At 44.0% G+C, this 26981-nt stretch overlaps 1 protein-coding gene across 2 annotated transcripts in view; it reads right to left on the reverse strand.

The window, feature by feature from the left end:
- Positions 1 to 19057, reverse strand: part of faah (fatty acid amide hydrolase) — an 82680-nt gene extending 63623 nt beyond the window's left edge. Inside the window, exons 1-6 of one of the 2 annotated variants that reach the window (XM_068036943.1) lie at positions 18686 to 19053; positions 17313 to 17426; positions 12860 to 13000; positions 9303 to 9436; positions 7267 to 7473; positions 1510 to 1550 (exon numbers count right to left, since the gene is read on the reverse strand). In XM_068036943.1, the coding sequence (XP_067893044.1) occupies positions 1510 to 1550; positions 7267 to 7473; positions 9303 to 9436; positions 12860 to 13000; positions 17313 to 17426; positions 18686 to 18889 (841 nt within the window). In that variant the 5' untranslated portion in view covers positions 18890 to 19053. Of the gene's footprint in view, positions 1 to 1509; positions 1551 to 7266; positions 7474 to 9302; positions 9437 to 12859; positions 13001 to 17312; positions 17427 to 18685 lie in introns of both variants that reach the window. The other variant, XM_068036944.1, reaches the window with a different exon arrangement.
- Positions 19058 to 26981: the final 7924 nt, after the last annotated feature.

The following is a 26981-nucleotide window of genomic DNA, read 5'->3' on the forward strand; positions in this document are numbered from 1 at the left end:
GAAAGAAAAATCATTTTTTTCCTGAGGTATATCTGCCACGCCTCAGCTGAATTCCCAACATTTTCCTACATACTTTGCTGCCTTAGCAACAGAGACCGAGGAAATGCAGTCACAGCAAGGATACCCCGTTGCTCCCATCACTCATTCCCTGTAGTGGGAATACGTTTGTTTCAAAGTGCTACATTGTACATTGAGATTGCTCGGCTTCCTCATTCTTTTTTACTGAGAGGCCAAAAGCAGCAAGGATCAGAACACTTGTGTATGCCCTAGTGTGCAGCCAATGTCAAAGATGGTAGCCTGGATAGGAAACATGCATGGAGCTTCACACCATCCAAAATCTGACACGAAGGGTTGGATTTTCCCAGCCCAGTGGAGACACATTGGAGGCGGGGAACCGGGAAAATAGCTGAGAGCTACATCGGGACAGCTCCCAGACATGTTACCACCTTAGGGGGACCTTTCCTGGGGCAGACTGGTAACTGGATTGGATGCCCACTCCACGGAGGCAGGCAGACAATTAGGGGCCATTTTGAGCCAGCGCTGTTATTTTATCAATGTCAGAACGGCCTCTGGCGCATGCTGAGGCTGCCAGCTCAATCAAGGCAGCCTCCCAGCGGCAGGCCAGGGGGCCATTGGAACCAGAGGCTCCCTGTCCCAATGACAGGGCTGTGGGGATGAAAAGCCACCATTAAGGTGTTTCCCTTCTGTTCCAATGTCCCTACCAGCTTAGGGAGTCAGTGGTGCAACCCTTGTGTGCTGGCCAGTGAGGGTGCATACTTGTGGTCCCAGACCTGCCTCAGCAGCACCCCCTTCTCCTGGTGGGGCTGCTGAGGCTCCAGAGTAGCTGGCCCCATCCTTACTAGGACAGCAAACACAGAGACGGCCCATTACGAGGCCAACTCCCAGAAGTTTGTGGTCCCGCTGCCGGCACCTGCAGATTCAGGACCCCCATTTGGTCTCGATGTTGGGATCCCAAACCCATGAGAAAATCCAGCCCCAATTTACCCACTTCACTGAACGATGCTGAATGCGAAAAATAGACACTGGTTTAATAGGTGATGCCTGTTTAAGAATCTGGATAAAGTGCAAAGTAGACAAAGCTTTCAGACACGTGGCAGAGTATAATGTTAAAGTAAAAGAGGCGATAAAATGTACTGGCATTTGTTAGTGGAGGCATAACATACAAATAAAAAGATGGTAAGTATCAGCTGTACAAGATTCTCAACAGTCCTGGGTGTAGTTCTGGTTAACTATTCATGGGACTATTCCTTGACTGAGTACAGAGACACGGAAGTGAGAAGATTCCAGGTATCCGAAATCAAAATGATGAAAGGTCAAGGAAGTTGACCTTGTTCTCTTTGGAAGGGATGAAACTTTGAGGCGAGTTACTGGAAATGTTGAACGGGAATTAAAATTGTTTCAGGCAAATTGTTCACTGTAATGAAGGGCTCAAATATCAGGTAACAAAAAGAAAAACAGAAGGTCAGTTTTAAATTTCCATAAACTCACCAATTCTCTGTCCAGGCATAGAGGCTCGGAATCCTTTAGAGCTATATAACATAACAACAAAAATGTTACTAAAAGAGCCAGATTCCTCTTCATAAACATTAACAGTGCTTGAATGTAATGGTTCAAAGCAGGGAAATTAAATTAATGCCAAAGCTAATCTGTGCAAAAAAAAACTATAAACAGAAAAACAGTGGAGCATCCTCCACTAACTGAACTAGTCACTGAATCTTAACTCCCAAAGACGTGTGGGTTGGGATCAGGCCAGAGATTAAAAATGTTTTAAAATCTCAAACAGGAAGCCAACCCACCTCAAACCCGTCCACTTCCAATTTCAGTAGAGGTGGGATGAGGGGCAGGCAACCAATCCATTCACAGGAGGCAGATTGGTCATTTAAATATTATAATGAGACTTCATGCCATCATTTTAATGTCATTGTATTTTTTAAACTCATGTTGACCAGGTTTCCCAACCCTTGGGAAACCCAACAGGTGAGAGTCAAGGGTTGAATCCATGAGGTAAATGCCTTTACAGCACTGCTTGTGGGCCAGGAGAAGCAGCAGTGTTTCCTCCAGGTCCAACAAGCTACCCAGTAAACATCCTACAACCCCTGCAATCAGTCTGCTCCCTCCCACCATCTACCCATCTCCCTGCCCCTCCCCAGACCAGCCAACTCCCATGCCAGCCTTTGCAGGCTTGTGCTATAGGCCTCCAGTCTTTCAATCAAGCTGGCTGCTAGCAGGAAACCAGGAGAAAGAAATTGAAATTTGTCCTGCAATTTTTTTTTAAAAACTGCAGGGCATTTGGGAAATGCCCGCTTCTGGATTTCTCAAAACAGCACCCTGCCACCACACAAAAATGTGCCTCACGGCTTAAATCTATAGCCACAGACAGACTGTTCTATCCTCCTGTAGCAAATTAAAGATAGTCTAGAACTTAATTACATAGTGAAGAATAATTCGGCTCGCTGTGTTTCAAAGAATGTAATGATTAAAAAGATAAATGTATAAATTGTCATGTGATCTTCCCCTTTCCAAATGTGTTATTACTGTCTTGTAAAATATTACATCCTGTTATCCCTATAGATTGAAAAAACAATGCCAACATTACAGTTAAAGATCTTTTCAATTGATAAACCTAAAGACATTTTTTTTTTAAAGCAGGTCTGTTGTGGGTGCGACAAATATGAAAACAGACATGTCAATAGAAGAGCATATCTCCATCCACAGCTGTGCAAAAGAGACAGAAAGCAGCAGAGTAGTAATACACCCCATCTTGAAGTGGTGAAATATGGGCCGGTATGCATTATTTTCCACAAGCTCTTTCCTGTTCCAGTCACAAAGAAGCACCTTCCCAAGCCTTCTCCTGCATATCATTCCTCACACCAACTTACTTTAAGAGCAGCCATCCATCTCTCCCGAGGCACCTCCTCACATCCCCAAAATGACCAGCCACCACTGACACTCACCCTCAACTTAATAGAATGTCACACCTATCCCCGAATGACCCTCCACAAATGTTGCCCATCCATCCACTCAACACATTCCACATCCTCACTCGTAGGGATCTTCTCTCCCACCTTGCAGAAGGTAGCACAGAACATTAGGGAGAGGCACAGAACCGGAGGTGGCCCTCCAATCATCTCCATACCGACAGCTACAGAGGAGGAGGCACTAGAGATAAGCCGAATCTCAGCATGCCTGACCATTGGAGATGAAGAGATGGAGGTGTCCCAGCTACCTGGTGACAGAATTAAATATCACACAGCCACAAGGGACACAACACTCACTCATGTTGACTTGATATCAGCAGTGAAATATGATCACCTGCACAATGATGACTTGACACTTTATCTTGACAGTTCTAAATCACATCGTTAATCACCCACAGGCTCATCATGCGTCCCGTAGGAGGAGGATGAAATCTCCTCAGAGGCGGTAACTTATTCTGAGGATGCACTGTCACAGGACTCATGCAAACCATCCACCAGCTCAGATGAAATGAAAGTAGGAGGGAATGTAAGTTGCAAGGAGGATGCAAGGAGGCTTCAAAAGGGATTTGGACAGGCTAAGGTGAGTGGACAAGAACAGGGCAGATGGAATATGATGTGAATAAGTGTGAAGGGATCCACTTTGATTAAAAAAAAACAAAAAGGCAGAGTACTTCTTAAATGGTGAGGTTGGGAAGTGTTGCTGTCCAAAGAGACCTGGGTGTCCTTGTTCATGAGTTACTAAAAGTGGGTATGCAGGTGCAGCAAGCAATTAAGGCAGAAAATAAATGGTATGTTGGTCTTCAGTGCAAGGGGATTTGAGTATAGGAGTAAAAGATGTATTGCTTCAATTGTATAAAGCATTACTGAGACCGCATCTGGAGTACTGTGTACAGTTTTGGTCTCCTTATCTAAGGAAGGATATACTTGCCATATAGGGAGTGCAACGGAGGCACCAGACTAATCTCTGGGATGGCAGGATTGTCTTATAAGGAGGGATAGCAGAAACTGGGCCTGTATTCTCTAGTGTTTCGAAGAATGAGAGGTGATCACATTGAAACTTACAAAATTCTTACAGGGCGGGACAGGGTGTTTGTGGATAGGATGTTTCCTCTGACCGGTGGGTCTAGAACAAGGGGACACAGTCTCAGAATAACCGGCAGGCCATTTATGACTGAGATGAGGAGGAATTTCTTTACTCAGAGGGTATGAATCTGTGGCATTCTCTACTCCAGAGGGCTGTGGAAGCTCAATCATTGAGCATGTTCAAGACAGAAAATCGATAGATTTCTGAATACTACCAACATCAAGGGATATGGGGATAGTGGGAAAAAAATGGCAGAGATTGAGGGTCAGCCATAATCTATTTGAATGGGGGAGCAGGCTCGACAGGCCAAATGGCCTACTCCTATGATCTTATGATCCTATATCCACACCTCGGTTAGACTGGAAAGTCAGATGTGTCTCACACATCACAAGTGAGCAAGAACAGGTGGTGGAGACAGACAGTAGTATAGAGTCCCTGTCGGAGGGCGCAGGACACTCCATGCTCTGCTCCAAAGGATGTAAATGCTGAGCCTCAGGGGCCGTCAATGAAAAGGACATTTCTGGAGCAGCAGCAGAAAATGTGTAAGGTTCTGCCAGCCTTTCCGGCCGCACTGCACATGACTGGAGAGAGATTGGAGGTGTCCATCTCGAACATGAGTGCCATGATGTCTCAGGCCTTTGCGATGGATGTCTCAGTTGATGGAAAGAATGGCCACCTGCAAAGAGCATCAGACGCAGCAGTCAAACGCGTGTATGCTGGCCCTTACCAATGGCTTGCACACTCAGAATGCCACCTTAAGCAGGATGGATGGAAGCCTATCCTTGGCCATTCAGCACCTTACTGATGTGCAGCCAACTGCTCTCTAGCTCATTGCTTGCATGGAATTGGAGGTGAGCCAAGAGAGGGAAGATGGAGAAAGGGGACGTGGAAGTGGATATTCTGCTCAATGTGCTGTCCCCCCTCCACGGGTCCCATTCAGAGTCCCACAGGCTGAGACTGTCCCTGCAGTGCAGCAGTTCAAGAAGGCAGCTCACCACCATCTTCAAGGCCAGTTAGGGATGGGCAATAAATGCTGGCCTAGCCAGCGATGCCCACATTCCACGATCGAACAAAGAAAAAAAAATGGTGGGCGTCTTTGCTGGAGCCCTCACGGTCTTCAAGACCTGGAGGATATCACACAAGAGCATCTGAGCAGGGATATGAGCAGCCCGCTTCAACCTTTGCTGAAACCACAGGGGTTGCACCTCATTACGTTAGTAGAAAAAAAGTAAAGAATTGTAGTTGCAGAATGATTATGCACAAGGATGCACAATACTATGTTAGACTGTCAAGTTCCTGTAAGATTAAAATAATTTGTTTGCATCATGTTCCTGCATTGTCCATTTTTACCTGCTGCCTGACAAGTGGCCTTTTCACTTGTGATGGATGGTAAGACAAGAGTTAAAGATGAGCAATGGATGCCTGTGACAGATGATTTGTTGATTTTAGCACTTGTATTGGGGATGGGGGTGGCAAGTGGGTTCAATCTTTGGTTGCAAGATGGGTGCACTGTTTCCATCGAAATGAGCCATGCCAGATTTAAGCATCCCAGACATCATCTGTTTGCCAATTCTGATGCCTTCACGACATCAAAAGTTACTCCTCATCCTCCGGCTCTTCTGAAGAGGCAGCGCATTCAGCACCACCTTCCTCCTGGAGCTGCAGTCCTCGCTGCTGTGCAATGTTGCACAAGGTGCAGCAAACGGCTTCATTCTGCATACCCGAGCTGGTGCATACTGAAGGGCAACCCCAGATCTATCTACGCACCTAAAGTGCATCTTCAGCATCCTGATTGCTTGCTCACTGACTGCTCTCATTGGCTTCAATTGTATCTGTCCTGGGCTCTCCTCCATTGTCTGTGCTCCTCCCAGGTTTCATCAGCCAGGCCTTCAGTGGGTAGTTCTGGTCTCCAAGGACCCAGCCACTAACTCTGCCTAGGGAGGTCAAAAGCATCATGGCAGCACCCTGGGGCTCTTACACAAACATGCATAAAGTCTTATTGTGGTTTCACACGAGCTGAACTTTGGTGGAATGGAAGCCCTTGCGGTTGACAAAGACTCCCAGATCATCTGGGGGCACCTTGATTGACATATGTGCAGTCGATAACCCCCTGGAGCTATGTGAAGCCAGTCAGAGCAGCAAACTCAAGTGCCCACTCATTCTGACTGGTCTCATTGTTTGCAAAGTGCAAATCATTCAAACATGGCATCAGACACCTGAAAGATGCATTTGTGGGCCACAGATTGTGAGATTTTGCAAATATCACCTGCTGATCCCAGGAAGGAGCCAGAGGTGAAGAAATTAAGGGTTGTAGTGCATTTCATACTACAGGCAATGTGTGCCCACCTGGTCCACTTGGCAGGTGGTTTTCTTTCAGGAGGCTTCAAGTGTCAGCGACCACTTGACAGTAAACCCTGAGCCACTAATGCTTGGACATATCCAGAAAGTTTATCCTCTGCTTCTTAACCCTACGTTGGGGGTATCACCTCCTGCGAGCTGCACGTCTGTCCTCATCTAAGGCCCAAGGTAAAGCTGCATATGCAGCACCCATCCTGAACTGAATGTTTCGTGGATGAGAGATATAGATGCACATGACTCCAAGGTAATAGAAATCACCTCCAAAGTAGGGAAGGCACAGTCTGAGAACAAGTCCTATGAGCAAAAGCCTTTCACTCAGGCAAGGAAGCAGGTGTGATGTAAGAGTACTTATTGGATTTTTTTGTTTGCCATTTGCTCAGCTCCCTCAAACCCTGCTGTCCACTTGTCTTGCATTTACTGGCAAGCTCCAAGAAGCTGGAGAAACCCGTGTACTCCAAGTTAAATTTGAAAAGTCCAGATAGAACAGTTGCTAATTGTCTTTTACCATATTAAAATTGACCATCCGCCTCTCCTGCAGGGATCTCACATGTGCAGTCACGCATGCTGATGTCAAAGTCAAAAGTTGGTGCGTTGCTACAGCTTCCCAATGCATTAGCAATTTCAGTTCTTTTAACCAGCCACCCGCTCCCAAAACCACTCACTTTTTTTTTAAAGATTTAAACTCCAGCACCCCCCCCCCCCAATGTATTTCAAACCACAAGAGATTTAAAGATCCTAGCGATGACAGGATTATTAGGAAATCACCTATATTGAGAGCAAAAGTTTGGTTTCTCAAAAAAGGAAAAATAATTGATTTGATTTTACCTTAGTCGTTTTCCAGTTGGTTTGATGCCGCAGATTCCACAAAATGCAGCTGGCACCCGGATACTGCCACCAATATCACTTCCAATGCCAAGGATGGAACCGCCAGCTGCGATCAGGGCGGCCTCTCCACCAGATGACCCGCCTGGCGTGCGCTTGTTATCATGTGGGTTGACAGTTTGCCCAAATATAGGGTTACAGCATCCATAGCTTTAGCAAAGAACAAATCATTATTCTTATTATGAATTGCTTTACATTTCCCTGCCTTTCCCCTATTTTGGTCTCTTACAAAATAGAGTCTACCACAGCTGAGAAGGTGGGCCCTTTCAAGGCTTCTGTCAATGTCATTAAATAACCAGGGCAAGGAGGCAATTCCCCCACACATTTTGCTCCCTCCATGAAAACACTGAGCCTGTCTAGCTCATATTCCAACAGCATAGGTAAGATTAGGAACTCCCTATGTGTAAAAGATAATTTGCACTAGTAAAGAAGATTGGGAAGGAATGTTTATGCTCAAGTTAAGGGATATCAGCAATGAGGAATGGAATTTTTGGCACTCAATGTCAGCATCAAGGATTCTCAGATAAGGAACAACATAGGGATCAAGGGCACAGTTTTTCCACAATGTCCCAAACAGGGCGGCACAGTGGCGCAGTGGTTAGCACCGCAGCCTCACAGCTCCAGGGACCCGGGTTCGAGTCCGGGTACTGCCTGTGTGGAGTTTGCAAGTTCTCCCTGTGTCTGCGTGGGTTTTTCTCCGGGTGCTCCGGTTTCCTCCCACAAGCCAAAAGACTTGCAGGTTGATAGGTAAATTGGCCATTATAAATTGTCACTAGTGTAGGGAGGTGGTAGGGAAATATAGGGACAGGTGGGGATGTTTGGTAGGAATGTAGGATTAGTATAAATGGGTGGTTGATGTTCGGCACAGACTCGGTGGGCCGAAGGGCCTGTTTCAGTGCTGTATCTCTAATCTAAAGCCATTCCAAGTCAGGTAGAGCACAAGTTCAATGCAGAGAAAAGTTCCCTATGTTCTAACCCAACACTAAAACACAATTAGGTTTGGATGAAGAACATCCTTCAATCCATTTGATTTCACCCTCCCAGAATACTTCCCATTACATCTTCCCCAAAAGTTGTGTGTGTGTGTGTGTGTGTGTGTGTGTAGTTTGTGGATGCACAAAGTGGCTTGTAAAGACCAGTGAGGTGTGAGGAAATGGATGTTGGGTGGGCAAAATTGAGGCAAGGGAAGTAGGAAAGTGAATGCCATCTATTTCCCTCTTTCAGGGCTAATGAAGAGGAGGGGAAATATGAGGAGTGGAATAGGGGTATGCCAGCATGAACCCTGAGAAAAGAGGGAATACTAATGATGGAATATTAGGTGTAGATACAATCATAGCTTAAGTCATGACAAGTTCACGCCACACTACCTCCCATTGAGATACATGAAGCATTTCAGTTTTCACACAAAAAGTTGAAATGCAGAATTTGATCAAGATATTAAAGTAAATTCTGAAATTCAATATAATAAAAAGGAATTTAACTTATTCCACCACCATAAAAGAAATGGCTTTAGTTGGCTGATTTTAAGTTGCACTTTATTTCCTGCGTTTTAACTTCTTTGAAGCGGTTAGCCAGGTTTTCAAATTATTGAGAGTTTTTAATGCATATCTGTTAGATCTATGTTACTGGTGCACAGGCCCATCAGAGCCAGATTTGGTTGTACAGATAGATTCAAAATTGAACATAAAAACTTCAGTTTTTTTTTTAAAAACGACATTGCCCAGGCCACTTCAAGGCAAACACTTTTCTTGCATGTGACATTTTACGTCTTGAAGCCAAGTTGCCTGACAGCCATTATCATCTTTCCAATAATTTGCTACATTATATATTTGCATAAGCAGAGAAGGATTTTCACTGCTCTACTTCATTCACAGCATACTTTGAACGGTGTTAAAACATGGATTTCCTGTCGCTGTTGAGCAATCGTTCAGTTGTTAAAAGTGTCAGTAGCCTCTAACTGCAGCTCAACAGTATATTACCTTAGCAAGGACTGAGGGACATTCGTTTTCACAAAAGGAATAGCCCCTTGTTTCTTCAGCACTTGCACTATGACACTGTCCTCAGTTGCAGGCTGGTTTAAGAATTTCCTAAGCCCACAAGTTGAATCATGACCCTGTGTTAAAAAAAAAAATGCTTTTTGACAAAATGTTTTTTTTTTCTATTTTACTTATACAATAGCAAAAATTACTAAAAATTGTGACTGAACGTATGGATGATTTTTCTTCCCCAACCCACTCGGCCTGTGCAGATCTCTGGTGAAACACACACTGCTTGAGAAAACATGAAACTGTCTGCATTTTCAGGTTCAGGTCTTTAGCATTGGCCCAACATTCCTAGACACAGACACATCCCATCTGAGGAATCTACATGCAGCAAAAGTCTACCCACAGCTGCAGGCCCAAGAGGCCTGTATGCTTCAGAGTCTACTGGTTTCAGTCCAATAATAGCAGTCAGAAGGCATACACCCTGAGAATCCACTGGGATCTTTTTCGCATAACCCCATTTTTAATCAGCTCCATCATTGACTGCTGTGCTCTCAGCTGTGGGCCCTAAGCTCTGTAATTCCCTCCCTAAACCTCTCCACTTCTCCTCATTTAAGACACTCCTTAAAACCTACCTCCACTTGCCCGAATATCTCATATAGCTCAATGTCAAATACTGATTGATAATTGCTCCTGTGAAGCTCCTTAAAATGTTTTACTATGTTAAGACACTATATAAATGCAAGTTGTGGTTGCTTAAGGCTTCCTAGGCCTTGATGCTGGTGGCTGTCAATTCACCAGTCTGATGAACCAGGCACAAGTGTGACCAACAGCTTCTTTGGGCACCCCCACGGCAGTGAACCCACTGGGGCCCTACCACCTCACTTATATGGCTGCCCAAGCTTGAATCTTGTCTACGCATAAACATTCTGCTCAGTCACTTTGGAGGATCCCCAGGAAATCCCTGAGGAACATAAAAGGGGAAGGGAACCAGTCATGTGGATCTCTGCCTCTTTTTAACTCTTCTTTGCACCAAGGAACTGTACATTTCCAAGAACGAGGGAAAGGCATATCAGGGCCATAATAATCCAATACTTCAGTCATTATAATCATTGGTATTGTCACTGAACACCTAGGATACAAATCACTTCCACAACAGTATTAGTGCATCTCATGGGAAGGAACAAACATAACTCTTCTCAGCTGTCTACGAGCATGTCTTCCTCCAAGTATCATGGAGCCTTTAGACCATTCCAATCAATCACAGACATAACATTTTCAGACGGGGTGGGCAAGTGGAAGGGGTGGTGAAAATGTGCTCCCACCCAAAAATGGGCATGCAAGGTACGACTGTATGCACCTGAATGGAGGCCCCCTGGCACACCTAATATTGGACCATATTACCTTCGAACCATTGAGCTGTGGATACCTAATGGGCATCCCAAGCAGCTCACCAGAGAAGAGGCCTCACAGATTGGATTATTGTACAGCTGGCAGTAGCCCTCAGCTAAGACCTTGGGTTTGGGAAAGAGGGAAACCAAGAGTAGAGAGAATGGTAGTCAATATCTGGGTGGGTGGCATTGATGATCGGGGTGGGGTGGGGGGGCGGGAAGTGGTTGAAGTCAGAGTCTCCATTGGAAGTGGGGTGGGTGGGGGGGGGGGGGGCGGGGTGGTCATTAAAGGGGAGAAGTGGTGGCCCACTGTTTTAACTTGAGGTTGGGAGAAGCATTTCAGTTCCTCTTGGTCTCACATTCAAGTAAATATTTCTAACAAACTTGCCTTTTTGGTGGCAGCCTGCAGCAGTACCTTTAAGTTCTGCTGGTTAGGTCGCATGTAGACCCACCCACCTTATTGCAAACTTAAATACCTATTCATGCCTGTAAACAGGTACAGCCACCACAAATTTCTAGGCCATTTCTTTTCTATACACGAGGACCAGACAAATTGTCACCTCCCCAATGATTCGCCACTCCCTGTGAACTCCATTCAGGGCCTTGCCAAGCTATCACCTCATTGTCATGCACATGACAGGAGCAACCTATCATCTTGCCATCAATGGAGCTTAATATTTTATATCAAGTTGCACAATGGGGTTCCGCCAGATTAAAGTTAGAGCAGAGTACTGTTATCAGAAATGCTAAGAGTGCATAAATATGTCTGTTTACATTGCATTATTTTGTATAGGACTAAAATAGGTTGAACCAAAGAGAGATATCATTAACTGTGTAAAGATGCAAATCATAGAGCAGAACATGTAACTCAATGGGAGCAACCCCCGCAAGCCAGAACTTGCTTTACCATTTAACATAATGGCAGAAAATTAGTTTTTTTCACTTGTTGTAAACATCAGGTCAAGTCAGGTCAGATCAGGGTCCTCCTGTAAACGGACAACACCCAGCTCGAACTGATCTTGACCACTCCACTCTCTGATTTGTTACATTGCTTATCTAACATCCAGTATTGGATGAACAGAAATTTTCTCCAACTAAATATTGGCAAAACTGAAGCCATTGTCTTTGGTCTCCCTAGCCACTGACTCCTTCCCTCACTTTTGCAAATGTCTGAGGCTGAACCTTGGGGTATTATTTGAAATGAGCTTCCAACCACGTGCCCAGACAGTTCCGAAGAAGGGTCACTGACCCGAAACGTTAACTCTGCTTCTCTTTCTACAGATGCTGCCAGACCTGCTGAGTGATTCCAGCATTTCTTGTTTTTGTTCCTGACCAATACTAGCTGCTTCTACCTCCATTATATCGCCTGACTCCACCCCTGCCTCAGTTTACCTGCTGCTGAAACCCTCATCCATGCCTTTGTTACCTCTAGGCTTGACTATTGCAATGCACTCCTGGTCAGTCTCCCATCTTTCACCTTACATAAACTTGAGCTCATCCAAAACTCTTCTGCCTATGTCCTTACTCGCATCAAGAAGCGTTCATCCATTACCCTTGTGCTCACCGACCTAACATGAAAAAGCAGTCTTGCAACACTTCAATTTTAAAATTCTCATCCTTGTTCTCACCCCTCGTCCCTCCTTATTTCTGTAATCTTCTCCAGCCTTACATCTATTTGAAATCTCTGCACTCCTCCAATTCTGGATCTTGTGCATCCCTGATTTTAATTCCATTGCCACTGATTTGGCCTCAAGTTCGGAAATTCCCACTCTAAACCTCTCCACCTCCTCCTTAACACCTACTTCTTTATCCAACCTTTAGTCACCTATCATCTTAAGTGGCTCAGTGTCAAATTTTATTTGATAAAGCTCCTATGAAGTGCCTGGGAAGTTTTATTATTGGGATAGGCTACACAAATGCAAGTTGTAAAAAAAAAAACACTTCTCATAGTGATTGTCATTACATTTAATAGCAAACCCCTACTCAACCACTATAATTGCAAATGGACAAACTCCTGCAATGCCTGATGCTCCCAATTCGGCTGATGTGAATTTTTTTCTGCCCCCTTCTCTCTCAGCAGCCTGCTCCATCGCCATTGCAGCTCTACCATTCCCCCAACACACATTCAGACCAATTTATTTCCTCTATCAGGTGAATCTGTACCTTGTAGTCAACGTTATCCTTAATGCTGACCGGGATCCCATATAGAAGTCTTTTCTCCTCCTCACTGAGATTCTGAAGTTGTGTTTGACATTCTGGAAGAAAATCGGTGACGCAGTTCAGCTGCTTAGTCACTTCCAAGGCCTTCAAAAAGAATAAATGTGTAAATTTAGAATGACAAAAAGGAAGTATAAAATCATTTGTTTCCCTTTTTTATTCGCTCATGGATGTCAGTATAGCTGGCAAAGTCAGCAGTTATTGCCCATCCCTAATTGCCCTGGAGAAAGTGGTGGTGATGACCTCCTTGAACCATTGCAGCCCCTGTGCTATAGGTACACCCACACTGCTGTTAGGTGGGAAGTTCCAGGATTTTGATCCAGCAGTGAAGGAATGGTGATATAGTTCCAAGTCAGGATGGTGTGTGACTTGGACAGGAATTTGCATGTGGTGATGTTCCTATGTGCCTGCTGTCATGTTCTTCTAGATGGTACAGGTCACGGGTTCAGAAGGTGCTGTCAAAGAAGTTTTGGCAAGTTGCTGCAGTGCATCTTGTATATAGTACACACCGCTGACACTGTGCATCAGTGGTGGACGGACTGGATGTTTCAGGTGGTGGATGGAATGTCAATCAAGCGGGTAGCTTTGTCCTGTTTGGTGTCAAGATTCTAGAGTGTTGCTGGAGCTGCACTCATCCAGGCAAGTGGAGAAAATGGAGAGTATTCCATCACACTCCTGACTTGTGCCTTGTAGATGGTGGACAGGCTTTGGCAAGTTACTCACCACAGAATTTCCATCCTCTGAACTGTTTGTGTACCTACACTATGTGTGTGTCTGGTCTAGTTAAGCTTCTAGTCAATTGTGACCCCAGGATGTTAATGGTGGGGGAGCCAGCAATGGCATTCCCATTTAAAAAATCTCTCTTGTTGGACATGGTTATTGCTTGGCACGTGTGTGGCATGAGTGGTACTTGCCACTTATCAGCCCAAGCCTAAATGCTGTCAAAATCCTGTTGCAAGCAGGCAGGAACTTCTTGATTTTTGAGCAGTTGCAAGTGGTACTGAACACTGTGCAATCATCAGTGAACATCCCACTTCTGACTTTATGATGGAGGGAAGATCATTGATGAAACAGCTGAAGATGGTTGGGCCTAGGACACTGCCCCGAGAAACTTCTGCAGCAATGGCCTTTGAATAAGATGTTTGGCCTGCAACAACCTCAATCATCTTCCTTTGTGCTAGGTATGACTCTAGCCAGCAGAGAGTTTTACCCCAATTCCCACTGACTTCAATTTCACCAGGGCTCCTTGATGCTACACTCAGTCAAGGGCAGTTACTCTCACCACACCTCCGGAATTCAGCTCTTTTGTCCTTATTGGAACAAGGTTGTAATGAGGTCTGGATATGAATGGTTCTGGCAGAACCTAAACGGAGCATCGTTAAGCAAGTTATTGGTAAGTAAGTGCCACTTGATAGCACTGTCCCCAACACCTTGCATCACTTCACTGATAATTGAGAGCAGACTGATGGGGTGATAAATGACCAGATTGGGTTTGTCCTGCTTTTTGTGGACAGGACATACCTGGGCAATTTTCCCTTTTGTCAGGTAGATGCCAGTGTACTGGAACAGCTTGGCTAGAAATGTGACTGGTTCTGGAGAAGTCTTCAGCGGTATAGCCAGGATACTGTCAGGGCCCACAGCCTTTGCTGCATACAGGGCACTCAGCTATTTCTTGATATCACATGGAGTGAATCAAATTGGCTGAAGACTGTCATCTGTGACAGTGGGGATCTCAAGAGGAGGCCGAGATGGATTATCCACTTGCCACTTCTGGCTGAAGACAGTTACAAATACTTCAGCCTTGTCTTTTGCACTGACGTGCTGAGATCTCCCAATATTGAGGACGGGGATATTTGTGGAACTTCCTCCTCCAGTTAGTTGTTTACTTGCTCACCCCCATTCACAACTGGATGTTGCAAGAAGCAGAATGTTGATCTGATCCCATTAGTTGTGGGATCGCTTAGCTCTGTCTATAGCACACTGCTTCTGCTTTTTAGCATGTATGTAGTCCTGTGTTGAAGCTTCACCAGGTTAGCACTTCATTTTTAGGTGGTCACGCTTACCAGCGCCATCATGGAGATATGCACTGCAGCAGGTAAATTGCCAAGGATGAGGTCAGGTAGGTTTCCCCTCGTGTTGGTTCTCTCATTACCTGCCGCAGACCCAGTCTAGCAGCTATGTCCTTTAGGACTCGGCTGGCTTGGTCTGTAGTGGTGCTACTAAGCCACTCTTAGTAATGGGCATTGAAGTCCCGCCAACCAGAGTACATTCTGTACCCTTGCCACCCTCTGCTTCTTCCAAGTGGTGTTCAACATGGAGGAGTACCAATTCATCAGCTAAGGGAGGGCACAGTAGGAGGTAATCAGTAGGAGGTTTCTTTGCCCATGTTCGGCCTGATGCCGGGTGACTTTATGGGTTCCAGAGTCAATGTTGAGGACCCCCAAGGCCCTTCCTTCCCACCTGTTTACCATTGTGCCGCCACTGTTGGTGGGACAGGACATACCCAGGGATGCTGTTGGAGGCTTCTGAAACATTGGTTGTCAGGTATGATTCGGTGCGTATGACTATGTCAGGCTGTTGCTTGACGAGTCTGTAGGACAAGCTCTGCAAAATTGGCACAAATTCCTAGATGTTAGCAAGGAGGTCTTTGCAGGGTTGACTGGACTGGGTGTGCCTTTGTTATATCTAGTGATTAGGTCAATGCTGGGAGGTCCACCTGGTTTTATTCTTACTGGACTTTTCTGCAGCAGTCAGCTTGCTAGGCCATTTCAGAGGCAGATTAGAGTCAAGTACCTTGCCGTGGGTCTAGCGTCATATGTAGGCCAGACCAGGTACGGACAGCAGATTGCTTTCCCTGCTCTGGTGGGATTTGAACTCATGTCTCTGGATCATTAGTCCAAGTCTCTGTATTGCTAGTCCATTATGATAATGAAACTGCTATCATTCCCTACAAAATAGTGGCTGCTTTAATTAAACAAAGGAGGCAGAGTTTACATTGGGAATCAAGCTTTGTGAAAAATATATCATACATGGTTTGCAAGCATTACAAGGGGTTTCACAGATGTTCACTGCATTAGAAGAAATCAATGAATATCATACTCTGTGAAGGAACCCTAATAAAGATTAGTAAAACTATTAGATCATCAAATTGAATATAACTAAAGTGAATTATATGGTATTTAGATCTGCCCAAGGATTTACCTAGTCTGTAATAGAAGTTACCATCCAGCTTGAAGATTGCTTTGAAAGGCAAGGGGAAAATACAAGTCCCTTTTTGGATTTGTAGGATTGCCAGGGGTGGGGGTGCGGTGGTTAGAGGTTGTGTTCTTTATTTTGTAATCATATTTATTCTCTCCACCTCCAATTTTCTCCTATCCACTTAGCACCAGGTGATTCAAATATGGCAGCACAGCTTGGTCCTGGTCTCAGGTGACCTTATATTTTTTGGACACAATGGGATGCGGACAGTAATCTTGATTCATTTTGGCCCTCTCTAACCCAAAAACACGCATCTTCCCACCCCCCAAAACACATTCCTGCCCCAACTGAGATCAGCTTACTCAGAGCAAATTAAAGGAACCAACTTGGAACCATGCTGATTGGTATGATTCAGCACAGCTCCCAGATGACCCTCTGTACTGTCTTCCCCTTCGCCACCTAACCCTGGATAAACGCACCCAGCTACGCTAAGCCACTGAGCTACTGGGGGGGGGGGGGGGGTGGGGGGGGGGGGTTGCTGAAAGTTAAATATAATCAAACCAGCACATTTTCCAACCAAAGAATATATGAAGCTAGCTCTGAAATAAATTAAAGCCAATCACAGATACTGCAGCAATTATATTAGATGCTGACAGAAGAAAATGGAAAAGTTTGAGAAAAACAAATGACTGCCACATTCAACTGGCGCCTTTTTTTGGGATACAGATCAACATGACCATGAAACCTGTTCAATAGCCGTCAGAGAGGAACTTCAGGCTCAATGCATTTTGAATACCAAAAATAAGTTCTCAGCAGGGGCGGCACAGTGGCTAGCACCGCAGCCTCACAGCTCCAGCGACCCGGGTTCAATTCTGAGTACTGCCTGTGTGGAGTTTGCAAGTTCTCCCTGTGTCTGCGTGGGTTTCCTCCGGGTGCTCCGGTTTCCTCCCACATGCCAAAGACTTGCAGGTTGATAGGTTAATTGGCCATTATAAATTGCCCCTAGTATAGGTAGGTGGTAGGGAAATATAGGGACAGGTGGGGATGTGGTAGGAAGATGGGATTAGTGTAGGATTAGTATAAATGGGTGGTTGATGGTCGGCACAGACTCGGTGGGCCAAAGGGCCTGTTTCAGTGCTGTATCTCTAAAATAAAAAAAAATAAAAGCATATGATTGCAAGGCAAACTATAGTTTTCATACCTTCCCCATATAAGCATGCAGCACGTCATCAGGAGAAAGAGAGTCTGCCTGCAATCGTTCACAAAGCTCCAAAAGGGATAGAGACAGAATAGATTCAGCACCTCCAGACCTGCCCTAAGAGGAGAAATTTTGGTTACATTTTGAATAAAAGCATCAGAAAGCAATATGAAACACTATTTATCTCACTCTCCCTGTAATTCAAGTTACTTGCTACATTAAGTGAAGAACTTGCTTGAAAAATGCATGAAGAGGTCCCAAGTTCAATTCCTGGTCTTATCTCAGCTAGGATGTTATTGTTGTCCCAAGAGTGCCTTAGCTAGGAAGAGGGAAAGAAATCATCACATTTTTCTTACCCCTGATTACTGGAAACTACATGCATGTAGATGCTGGCGAGGATAAGGCTGTGTTAGTTTGCAATGCTCTTCATGACAGAATAGCAGACTCACACCTGACACTGTAGGGACCCCAATGCCCAGGAAGATACCATCCCTCAGGTATAGTTCTTAATTGCAAAACCATAATGACCCCCTTCCTCAAAAACCCTACACTTAACCCCTCTGTCTTTACAAACTATTGGACCATCTCCAACCTCCCTTTCCTCTCAAGTTCATGGGTCGACTCTAATCCTATATACCCAAACAGGTGGGCAAGTAAACTCACTCAAGTTAGCTATCTGCCCTGGAGGCATCCAAAGCTGATTATGTTAAAGTTATAACACACTACAAAAACTAACCAAAGCCAACAGGGTACTTTACATATGAATGGCAGGTGTATGACATCATTGGGACCCGATTGCAATTTTAACTGCGTAGGTGGAAAAAACAAGCAACATTAGGCAGTGCCTGCTGAGTCCCAAAGTTAGCTTTTTTTCCCCACCCTTTGTGCAGCCAGCAGAGGAGCACTTTATGTAATGTCCAATTTGAATTCTTATGTAATATATTTTAACAAAATTTATAAATAAAATATTTCTGGAAAAAATCTAGACTTTGCTCGATAGTGTAAAACGGTTGATAGCAAGTCAGCAGCCCATTTAACACCCCTCTCAACTTTTATTCCCATTGACTTCAGGGGCTGCTAAGTCACTATCACCCATTGCCACTATCGCTCAAAGTCAAGGTTTACTCCAGAGACCTCCGGGAATCGGTAGATGGCAATACCCTTCAGACAGCAAAATCAAGGTTCAGAATGTGACAGCAGAATCAATACAAATCTGCTGGGACAGACTGGAGAGACATTTTTCTGTTGTCCCTAATTCCGTTCACCGATTCAGCAAGACTCACCAACCTACCAACAAATGTTGTATAATGTTTGGCCTAACACTTGGTTAAAATCGCTCTTTGGTAACCCATCTTCCGAAACAAATCAGCACTTACCGACTCTTCAAACTCGAGCACAGCTCTTTCCATCGCCCGCAAGGCTCTCTGCCTGTTTACGCGAGCTTTCTCTATTTCCGCACGACAGCTCCTTCTTTCCATCCATTTCAACAGTTTAAACAACACAGCACTACAGCAGATTAAACCAGGGATTACTTGATAAATTTGGGGCGTGACAACAAGCTCTTTTCCCAACCAAGGCATAATAACACTAGCTAAACTCACAAATACAAAAGCGGATGTTAATAAAACACCAGCCCCCCGCCATCCGCAAACACTGCTGAACTGCTCTTAAATCCAGACATGGATTAATGCAACAGATGGATTGTGGGAATCCACCGGAATGCAAATCTTCTCATCCTTTGAGAATTAGTGTGGGAATGCACCACACTGTCCCTGTCATTTGGAGTAGACTAACACACGGAGCTATGTGTTCAGCAGCCACAGCCATATATGGTAAAAGTCTCCGTAAGAACTGCATCCTATTGCTGGATCAGATTAATTTAACCATAGTATATTTTGATATGATATTCTTTATTATTGCTAAACATAGAATACAGGCACATAGGGAATGTATGAGTTTATTTTTGTGTCCATTCTGTAATGACATAATTTATAAAATTTAATTGGAATGTGTATTGTCTGATGGTTTTTATTTTTGTGCTGTTAGAAAGAGGACAATGTGATAGAGGAAAGGTAAAGACTGTGGGGCTGTTGGTGAATTGAGAGGTGTGGTTGAGATTCCTGGTATCAGTCTTTAATTGTTTGATGGCATAGAGCCCAGACAGAAAGGGGCTGTCCCTTCCTTTTCCTGTTCCTCCGCTTCTCGTTGTACCTCCTCCTCCTAGTCCCCTGCTCCTGTTACTGAACTTCTCACTATATAGCTTGCGACAGCTAGTCTAAAGAAAGCATTGTCGATTGTTGTAAAAACCTATCTGATTCACTTATGGCAAGGCGATGGCATACTGGTATTGTCACTGGACTAGTAACCCAGAGACCCAGGTATTGCTCTGGGGACATTAGTTCGAATCCCACCACAGCAGACCGTGGAATGTGAATTCAATTAATAAATCTGGAATTAAAAAGCTAGTTCTAATGATGGCCATTGTTGTAAAAACCCATTTGGTTCACGAATGTCCTTTAGGGAAGGAAATCTGCTGTCCTCATGTCCTTACCTGGTCTGACCTACATGTGACTCCAGATCCACAGCAATGTGGTTTACTCTTACATGCCCTCGAAACCTGGCCTGTGACGCCCACATCCCATGAAAGAATGAAAAAAAAGGGCTGTTGCTTCATAATGGCAAGTTTGTGCAGCATGCAGTATAAAACCTAAAGGTTTGTGGTAGTACACTGCATGCTGCATTTTATAATTGTTCCCAGTGATGCATACAAAATGGTGAGCCTTTATTTGCATGCATCGATGTCAAAGGTCAGTATCTCATTATATGTTTACAGCAAGCAGACATGTGCAAAGGTATTTATCCAAGCATCCCCTTTTACATAGAGAGCAAAAAAAATGGCATGCAAAAGTGATTGCAAATTAACCCACATACATGAGTGTAAAAAAAATTGTTCTTTCTTGTCCTTTCAATTTTGCCTGTTCCTACACAAGGGTTTCGCACATAATCCTTAAAGCGTTCTGGTTGTTTCATGGTGCACGTGCAAGTTGTTGTTGGTTGTTTGTCTGGTGTCTGATATTCCCTCGGATGATGTTGCTGGTGTTGCTTCTCCGGAAAATGTAGTTGCTGTGGTGATTGTTGCTGCTGATCTGTTGTGTGTGTTGGAGTATGGCTGACCTCTGGACTGATGGTCATTCAGTTCCTTGCTGGGTTGGCAAAATCAGATCTGTCTTGTCAGCTGTTTGCTGTGAAGGAGCAGCTTCTCCAGTTGAGCATAGCCGTTTGTGGTTGCGACGAAAAATCTAGTCATTCACCTTCACCTTGTACAATTGAGGTGACAACTGCTCCATGCAAATCCCAAGTTAACAAGTGGGCTGATCTTTCTTGAGTGCATTGAATGTTGGTGCTCTGACTGGCTCTCCAATTTGATAAGCATTATCAATGTGAAAGTTGGCTTTCCATCATTTCACTTTGATCCTGTCACTCACTCCTGTTACTACTTCTGACTTTTGTAGTTTTTTAGCTGTTGGAAGAGCAGTGTGGCTGTGGTGTGACATTAATCACTGGACTGGACTACTTTCCATGCCTTAAGTAGATGTGTTTCTCCACTCAAGGTTGCCTTGTACACGCCTGTGCTGGAGCTAGATTTTTTGATGATCCTTTGGGCAATTTTCACTGCTGCCTCAGCCTTTCCATTTGACTGGGGGTAGTGTAAAGATTATGTGTAGTTCTGAATTTCCCAACCATTCATGAAGTGTCTGAATTCTTCACTCATGAACTGAGGGCCATTGTCACTCATCACAATGTCGGGAATACCATGACGACTGAAGTGTGCTTTCAGGCGGACTACAATCTCACTGGTAGTCATTGACAACAGCTGGTCTAACTCCCAGTAGTCTGAATAGTAGTCGATTGTGATGAAATAATCAGTTCCAGTGAGAGTGAAGTGGTTTACTCCAAGCTTCATTCATGGTCTGTCTGGGATATCATGAGTCATGAGAGGCTCTTTAGCTTGCTCAGCTTGATATTCATTGCACTGGCTGATGTGGTCCTTAATCTTATTGCTCATGTTTGACCAGTAGAACACTTCCCCTGCCTTCCTCAGACCAGACTTGATTCCTTGATGGCTTGCATGGATGCACTTCAGCATCTTTTTTCTCATCTCTTTAGGAAAAATGACCATAGTCTTTTTATACAAGGTGCCATCTTGGACGGTCACTTCATCTCTGTATGCCCAATATGCTCTTACAGCAACGGGTGTGTCCTTAATGGTTTCAGGCCATCCTTTCATCACAACTCCAGTAGCACTTGAAGAATTGCATCTCATCCCGTAGTTTGCTTCATCTGAGCAAGGCGCTTATCTGTTAAATTCAACGTCTCTGCTGGGTTGATGGCTTCCAGAGCATAACGTGCTGTTGCTTCTTGTTGAATCTGGAAGATTTTACACCCTGTATTAGCATCATCAACTTCCTTCATTGGGAGTGCATCTCTTGACAGCATGTCGGCAATGCACGTCAGTTTCCTTTCTCGTACTTCAGTTCCAAGTGATATCTCCGCAAATGAAGTAACATTCTTTGCAAACAGTTTGGAGCAGGTAAAAGCGGTTTGAGAAAGATGCTTTGAAGTGGCTGTGGGCAGACTCTACCATCACTTTCTCTCTCCCAAACATGTACTGGTTGAAATGCTCACAAGCAAAGACAATAGCCAGACACTCTTTCTTGATCTGTGCATAGCATTGTTCGGCTTGTGTTAACACTCCGGATGCAAAAGCAACTTGTCGTCCTTGCTGCATGAGGGTTGCTCCATGTCCTGTTTCACTGGCATCACACTGCAGGGTGACTTCCTTGTTGACATCATAGTACCACAGCACTGGTGTAGTCACCATTAGTTGTTTCATGCGAGTGAAAGCTGCTCCTTGTTCTTTGCCCCAATACCACTGAACATCCTTTGCAGTGAGCTTGCATAGAACTTCACACTCTGATGACAAATTGAGCAACTTGGCTTGGTAATTCACAAGACCAACAAATCATTGAACTGCCTTCATATCTGTTGGTTGCTGCATTTCTGCTACAGCTCGCACCTTATCTGGATCAGGGCAAAATCCTTTAGCTGTCAGCACATGCCCTATGTACCTGACTTCAGTCATCTTCAGCTGCAACTTTTTGATGTTCAGCTTAAGGTTCATCTGCTGAGCTCCCTGTAGCAGTCTTGCAAGATTCTAATCATGGTCTGCAATGGTGTCTTCCATCATCTCTCCATATTTGGAGATGAGAAGATCATTTGTGATCGCTTCCAGTCCTGGTAGACCATTGAGTATCTCATGCTGTCTGCGTTGGTACTCTTTCAGAGCAGTAGAAATGCTAAATGGTACGCGCATCCTTCTGTAGCTCCCAAGTGGCCTCCAAAATGTGGTCAGAAAGTTGCTGCTTTCATCCAACTCACTTGCCAGTATCCATCCTTAGCATCTATGGTGGTAAAGATCTTTGCCTTGGCAAGTTGAGGCAGAATTTCTTCAATGGTTGGTATAGGGTAGTGAGATCTCTTCAAAGCTTTATTGAGGTCTGTTGGATCTATATACATTCTCAACTTTCCAGGTGTTTTCACTGCTACCATGCCACTAATCCAGTCTGTAGGAGTTGTCACTTTCTTGATGACTGCCATCTTTTCAAGCTCCTCTATCTTGTCTTCCAGGCTGGACCTGAGAGCAGCTGGAACCCTCCTCAGAAGATGTTGAGTTGGCCTCACATTTTCATCTACTTCTCAATGATATTCACCAGAAAGGCATACAAAAGCTGTGAAAACATCTTTGCAATCTGCCAGGATCTGTTCAGCAGTCAATGGCTTGGTGTCATGCAAAACACTACAAATCTCTTCTGGTATGTGGAGGGTTACCAGTCCAAGCTTTTGACTTGTTTCAGTCAAGATCAGTGGGTGTTTGCTTAGTGTCCACTATCAGGAACTGAAGTTTTTCTTTCTTCTCACTGCATTGGACTCTCAGCATGGTTTGTCCTCTTGGAGTGAGCATCGTCCCATCATAGAGCTACAGCTTTACATGCGGCAGCTTCATATTCGGGTCACCATCTTGAACAACTTCACGCAAGTCTGCGAAGGTCATGATATTGTATGTAGAACCAATAGCTATCTGACACTTCACATCAGCATGATGCAGTAATCAGTCCAACAGTCACAAACCACTTTCCAACTTGTTCTAGGGTGTCGAGTGATTCATCAGAATTATCATCTGACATCTCTCCAGCAACCATCTTTACAGGCTTGCTTTTCTTCTTTCTAGCAAAACACTTGTGTGCAAAGTGGTTCAGCTGCTTGCAGTTACAGCATTGCTTTCCCCATGCTGGACATGCTTCCTTTTCCTTCTTGTAGTGACCCCCACAGTATTTACATCCAGTATTCTGGCTTTGATCTTTCTGCTGGCCTTTCTGAAAGTTTTTCTTCCTTTTCATCATTGATTTGTACTTGGAAGACTTGGACGGCCTCTCAGTACAGTGCACAGCCTTGTCAGTTCTCCCATCAATACTCTTCAGCTGTTGATTAGCCACTTCAGAGCTTCTGCACGTCAGTAGCTTTCTTGAGAGTAAGCTCCTCTTCTCTCAGCAGACGTGCTCTCAAAGCAGTAAAATAAAAGCGAAATACGGCAGATGCTGGAAATCTGAAATAAAAACAGAAAGTGCTGGAAATACACAGCATGTCTGGCAGCATCTGTGGAGCGAGAAACAGAGTTAATGTTTCGGGTCGATGGCCCTTCATCAGAAAGGCCTGTGCATGTGTGATGTGCTCATATGCAATTTGATAATCTCTGCAGTAAATAACTCAGGAGCAACAGTCAACATAAGGGATGCCCCGACATTCCACGAGTTACAGAGAAAACAGAAACTGCAATTGAACAAGCCGATATCTAAAATCTTCTCCTATGGATCAGATACCCCTCTACCAGTCCTAGGGATGATTGAAGTTACTCTCAAACCCTCCCATGGGTCCACATGTCAGGCTGAGTTTCATGTTGTAGACTCAAGCAATCGAAATCTGCTAAGTTTCAAAACTGCCAGTGAATTGGAGCTGATCACGATCAACCATCAGAGGTCAGAACCGCCTGATGAAAGAAGACATCCTGAAGAAATATCTACAATTAGTCGAAGGCATAAACAAAGTGAAAAACAAGAAAATCAAGCTCCGCATAGATGAGTCAGTCCAGCCCAAACAACAGAAACACAGGATTCCACTCCATACCAGAAAAGATGTAGAGAAAGAATTGGAAAGACCGGAGAAGTTGGACATCATTGAAAAGACAGAAGGGCCAGTACCATGGATCAGCCCAATCACCCTAGTCCTCAAATCCACAGGACAAGTACGAATTTGTGTGGATGTGAGACAGGCTAACAAAGTGCTAAAACGAGAAAGGCACCCAATGTCAACAGTAAATGAGATAATTGAAAACATGACCGGGTCAACAGTTTTCAGTACCATAGGCTTGACCGCTGGATATCAACAATTTGAATTGGATGAATCCAGTTGATACATAACTATCCTCAGTACCTGCATTTGATTAAGAAGTTACAAGCGTTTAATGTTCAGAGTAAATGTAGCTTCTGAAATTTTCAATGAGCAGTAGCGGAACTACTTACAGGCCTGAATGGAGTCAAAAATGTCTCAGGCGACTTTATTGTATATGGGAGAACACAAGCAGAACATGACAAGCACTTACAAGCAGTGCTGGATCAAAATTCAAGTGCACAATTTGTAACGAAATGAAGATAAATGCATTTTTTCAGCTATGGAAGTAAAGTTCTATGAGAACATATTTAACGAAAAAGGTCTATCTCCAGATTCTAAGAAAGTGAAGGCAACCTTGAATGCAGATCCTTCTGCAAATGAAAAACAAGTCAAATCTTTCTTAGAATTAGCATCATACATCTCAAAATTTATCCCAGAGTAAGCCTCCAACACAGCCCTAATTCAAAAACTCACTCGACAAGATGTCAATTGGAAATGGGATGAGGCAGAAGCGCAGGCATTTTATAAGTTAAAGAAAGTTCTGACAAACACACAAACAATGCCTTATTTCGATCCCAGAAGAAACACTGAATTGAAAGTAGATGACAGTCCTGTTGGTCTTGAGCCATGCTCTTCCAAAACAACAAACCAATACCATACACAAGCAGATCATTGACGGACATAGAAACAAGATATTTGCAGACAGAAAAGAAAATGCTCGCAGTTGTATGGGGAGTAGAACATTTCCACCTATACCTATACGGAGAAAAGTTTAATGTCAAGACAGATCACAAACTATTTCTGGACATTTTGTTACAAAACAGAAACCAATGTCTGCAAGAATTGAGAGATGGAGATTGAGACTCATGCTATACAACTGTCAACTAATATACAAACCAGGCAAAGGTGAAGAAAACCCAGCTGACTTAAATCCAATCAAAAGACAATCCTGCTGAGACTGATCTAGACATTGACTACCTAAATTACATATGCGGTCACGCCGTGCCTAAGGCCATGACAATAGATGAAGTAAGAGAAGCACGGAAAGATGAAACACTACAACTTCTCATGAAAGCCTTACAAACACAGAAGCATGACGATTGGAAACACTCTATGTAAAAGCATACAAATCATACAAGGATGAGGTCACAGCAGATGACAGACTCATACTCAGAGGCAACAGACTTGTTCTCCCTACATCTTTAAGGAGAAAAGCAATTAAGATCGCACATTCAACACATCAAGGAATCATAAAGATAAAAAGCCTTCTATCAGAGAAGATATGGTTCCCTGGAATTGAGAAAATGATAGAAGAAGCAGTAAGAGAATACATACCATACTAAGCAGCCATGAATAAAGCTAACAGAGAAGCCTGAAGCACTTAGGATGACACCCTTGTCCGTGAGGCCCCGGAAGAAAGTGTTAACTGATTTTTTCCCTCTGGTGAATACATTTTAGTCATAGTAGATGACTGCAGCAGATATCCAGAGGTAGAAATAGTGACATCGACATCTGCAAGAGCAACTCTACCCAAACTTGATGCCGTCTTCACAAGTCAAAGGATACCTGGATACAGTAAGAACAGATAACAGAATGAATTTGCCAAATTTGCTGCCCATTTAGGATTCGCCCATTGAAGACTCATATTCTTATGGCCAAGAGCAAATGGAGAGGTATAGCTTTTAATCATATCCAAATGAAAACCATATGAACAGCTCAAGCTGAAGGAAAGAGCCGGAAACAACAACTCTTTAATTTCTAAGGGCCTACAGGGCAAGCCCCTCAGTTGACCACAAACATATCACCAAGCTTTGGTCTAAACAGAAGACAGATAAAATGCAAACTGCCACAATTCACGACAAGAGTCAAAAACAGAAGATAAAGACACATGCAGACCAACAGATGCACATAAAAGATTGCGAGATAAACGAAGTCCTGGTTTGGCAAGAGAAAACATCGAAAATGAGCTCACCATTTGACACGAGTCCTTATGGTAATTCAGAGAAAAGGAAGCAATAGCATAGTGAAGAGAGGAAATTACATTGTGAAGAGAAATGTAACCTTCTTTAAAAAAGTCAATGCTAAAACAATTTCAGAAGTGACAAAGATGACTTCAATGACTTCACACCTGCAACAACTCAAGAAGCAGCTCACCCAAATCAAGCA

Source organism: Heterodontus francisci, chromosome 8, assembly GCF_036365525.1.
Source record: "Heterodontus francisci isolate sHetFra1 chromosome 8, sHetFra1.hap1, whole genome shotgun sequence".
NCBI classification, from domain to species: domain Eukaryota; kingdom Metazoa; phylum Chordata; class Chondrichthyes; order Heterodontiformes; family Heterodontidae; genus Heterodontus; species Heterodontus francisci.